Genomic DNA, 3,402 nt, shown 5'->3' with positions numbered 1-3,402 from the left:
ACATAAATATGAAATAAATGTTGCGAAAGCAGAGAATATTAGGGTTAAATTACCCGGCAACCACTCCGATGTCGTAGCTCTCGTCAATGATGGATCTCATGCCAGACACTGCAGCCCCGAGCAGCAATGTGTTTGAAGATGATTCACCATCAAAGGCATCGGACAGCTCCTACACATAGAGACAAGCATAGGTTCACAGATGTATGTAGCAGATTTTCCTGGCGAGATATTTCTTTCAGTAAATCGGGTCGTACCTCGCAGAGTGTTGTGAACCGATCTTTGTCATCTGTTTCATGTGGGTATCTCCAGTCTAGCATGAGTCCATCAAAGTTGTTATCTCTCAGGAAAGTGATAGCGGATGCGGTGAATTCACCTCTATTCACATCTGTTGCTGCCATGTCTGAGAACCTGAACATTTTGTGAAAAGGATTTTGAATTGGAGTGATGCTAAATTCCCAACAGATTTTTAGTATGTTATCATCTTAGCATTGCTCACTTTTGTGTGTCAAAGTCTGCGCCACCAACTGACAGAAGGACTTTGAGACTTGAATGGCTGTGGGAGAAAGTCATTTCAGCAGTTGTTATTATTACTAGTTGTATTAGTATTAATACAAAAAAGAAAAAATGATTTGAGATACGAGCTCGGTCCTGGAACGGAACTGTGCTCGTAACTGTATCTGTGTCTGTAATTGTAGTTTAATCGTGAACTACTCACTCGTTTTTCAGATTGGTTACACTGGTGTAGAATGTGAGATCATCGTTCTCATTAGCGACCAAATCATTCCCATCTATGTCAGCGTGGGCCACAACCAGATGGGTACAGAGAGTTCCATCAACATCAGGGACGCTGAAATCTGCAGGTGCTGTTCGGCCTGTAGAGCTGATTTCGATGTAACACATCAGCTGATAGGCAGAAGCTGAAAACGTGAAGGGTCTCAGTCAGGTACTCTGTTGTAACGTTGATTAGGAATCGGCAGGTAACGAAGCTTTGTTAATGCTAAAATGTGAACTTACCCAAGCTGGTAATGGCCAAGCAGAGACCTTTAAAGTGATTCAAACAAACAAACGAAAAACAATCATTAACATCATCTGAAAATTAACTTCTGCTAATGTTAGTATAATACAGGGGTCACTGGCTTTTCTGAAACTGAGAGCAACTTCAAGGTCACTTAGTAAAACCAAGAGCTACTTCTTTGATACAGACTTCCCCAACAATGTAATATTAATCAGTTCTGGGACAGAAACGTTGGTGACCCCTAGTACAGTAAGTTTAGAAAATGCCTTACCTGCGATAAGAATCAACCTGCCCATGATTGTGCTGCAGTGAAAAAAAAACAGGACATGATATTGTTACGTTCAGTCAGTCAGAATTTCTCCACGAACAGATCTGTCGGTTTTAATTTCTACAATGCACATTCAACGCACAAGTGCATTGACAGAAGAGGTTTTTCCGACACGCAGAGTGTGAACACTGAGCAAAAACAGGTGAAGGACCTGTAGATCTGAGCCACGAAAAAAACCCCAAAACAAATGCATGAAGTACAGTGAGAGTACGCTGTATACTTACAGATGCTGTGAATGGAGAGGAATCTCTGTTCTCACTGAATGTTGAAGTGTGGCAGTGGAGCCTTAAATAGCACATCTGAGGGAGGCGCGGCTTGGTTAATTAGCGTGAACACCTTGATACTTGCGTAGATTGAATTTTTTGTGACTGCATCAGCAACAATGTAATTAAAGTTAATTATTCATAATTATGGTCGCCGCAAAGAACCTTCCTCTTCCTCCCTTTGGTCTCAGAGCTGAAAATAAAATATCAGTGTTCTACTGACTCCAGAAGAAAGAATGACTGTAAGAAAGGAAGACTCTAAAAGTTTTGTTGGCAGTTTCAGTATTTTGTCCTACAAAACACTAAAAAATAAATAAATAAATAAAAATAAAAATCTTGTGTGTGAACTAGCACAATTTTTATAATTGGAACAAAAATGAAATGCTCAGCACGTTGTTCTTTGTCATACGTCAGTTACCAAACAGGATCTGCCTGTTGGACTTCTGTAATTTAGGAACAAAGTTTTATTGTCTCTTGAGATCCATCCTGAGTCACACACAGCCCGGCGTCAATATTGTCATGACCTGATAAATCAAATATCGCTGTTTCTCGTCTTTGGGAAGACACGGTCTTTTTCCTTTCATTCCCGACTCTCTCCCTGTTTCTTTCTAACGTTTCAGATACGATGCTGCATATTTCTTGAACTTTTCTCCTCTGCTCCCGTCCAGTGTCACTGGACTTGATATTGATACTAAGATATTTTTGTGCAGTAAATTAGGATGATGTATTTGTTTTACTCTATCTTACTCGAGACCTCTTATTTTAATAAAACAGCTGAAGCTGCCAGTGTTGTGTAGATACTACACTAATTATAATTATTCACCACAGTTGCAGAATGTTCCAGGAGACAATTATCAAAAGACTATCAAACATAATTATTGAATGGCACAGAAGCTAGGGCTCTGAAAAATGTTAGCAGTTTGAAACAATATTCTGTAACAAAAAAAAAAAAAAATCCTCTCATGAGTTAGTGCATTGTTTCCTAAAGACTGGGTCGCGACCCTCAGGTTGGTCGCAAGAGTTTTTTAGGGTTAGTGGATGAAACATTAAGTAGTTGTCTACTTCAAAGTAAAGTTACCATTAGGCTTGTTTTTGGAACTCTTTTTCCCACTTACAGTCTGCTGGGTTGGAGGGTATCAAGGGACTGTTCCCCCCCCCTCCCCCCCAACCCCTGCCCCCCAAAAAACATCCAATTGGCTATTGTAGTTTTAAAATATTTCTTCAAAGTCATTGTTAAAATGTTTTCTGTAATCCTGCTTCAACAGCTTGTTCGTCGTTCATCCTTCACTGCTTCGTCCTTTTAAGGGTCTCGTTGGGGGTGAATGTTTGGAGAACGGAGTTCAATCCAAAAATTCAGTCAAAGGCGGTGTTAATACCCCTGGGCAGTTAGCGCTCACGTTATATATGTAACAACTGCTAGTTAAAGTTCAAGTATGACAGCATTGTACTATAATATTTTAAAAACAATATTAAGGAAAACCTGCAAAAAAAAAGTTATGTTTAAATGTGAATGTGAAAATATGAAATTTCCCCCGCGTACCACTAGAGAGCGCTCCACCAGTGGTACGCGTACCACAGTTTGAGAACCACTGCCTTAGTAAAAAATAATACTTGAAATAATCTGTGCTACTAATATTGCATACTTTTTTTTTTATCAGTCCTAAATCAGTTGTTTAAAATGTGTTCAAATTTATTTTGGCAAAAATAAAGAAATTAAATTTAAGAAAATGTTACTTATTGTGTCAAATGTTGCCACTAATTAATTGCTACGCCTGTAATTCATGATTGTTTTTATA

The 3,402-nt window shown here is 38.9% G+C and overlaps 1 protein-coding gene across 1 annotated transcript in view; it reads right to left on the bottom strand.

Annotated features, from left to right (window-relative positions):
- The window catches only part of LOC103385339 (chitotriosidase-1-like), a 3,886-nt gene extending 2,217 nt beyond the window's left edge, over positions 1–1,669 (bottom strand). Inside the window, exons 1-7 of the mRNA XM_008319200.2 lie at positions 1,568–1,669; positions 1,287–1,318; positions 1,015–1,041; positions 716–917; positions 497–553; positions 255–408; positions 51–169 (exon numbers count right to left, since the gene is read on the bottom strand). Of these exons, the coding sequence (XP_008317422.1) occupies positions 51–169; positions 255–408; positions 497–553; positions 716–917; positions 1,015–1,041; positions 1,287–1,311 (584 nt within the window). The 5' untranslated portion in view covers positions 1,312–1,318; positions 1,568–1,669. The remainder of the gene's footprint in view (positions 1–50; positions 170–254; positions 409–496; positions 554–715; positions 918–1,014; positions 1,042–1,286; positions 1,319–1,567) is intronic.
- Between the last annotated feature and the right edge of the window lie 1,733 nt (positions 1,670–3,402).

The sequence above is a fragment of the Cynoglossus semilaevis genome, chromosome 10, assembly GCF_000523025.1.
Source record: "Cynoglossus semilaevis isolate Cse_v1.0 chromosome 10, Cse_v1.0, whole genome shotgun sequence".
In the NCBI taxonomy this organism is placed as follows: domain Eukaryota; kingdom Metazoa; phylum Chordata; class Actinopteri; order Pleuronectiformes; family Cynoglossidae; genus Cynoglossus; species Cynoglossus semilaevis.
The sequence above is the reverse complement of the archived record's forward strand: the minus strand, read 5'-3'. Positions and strand labels throughout refer to the sequence as shown.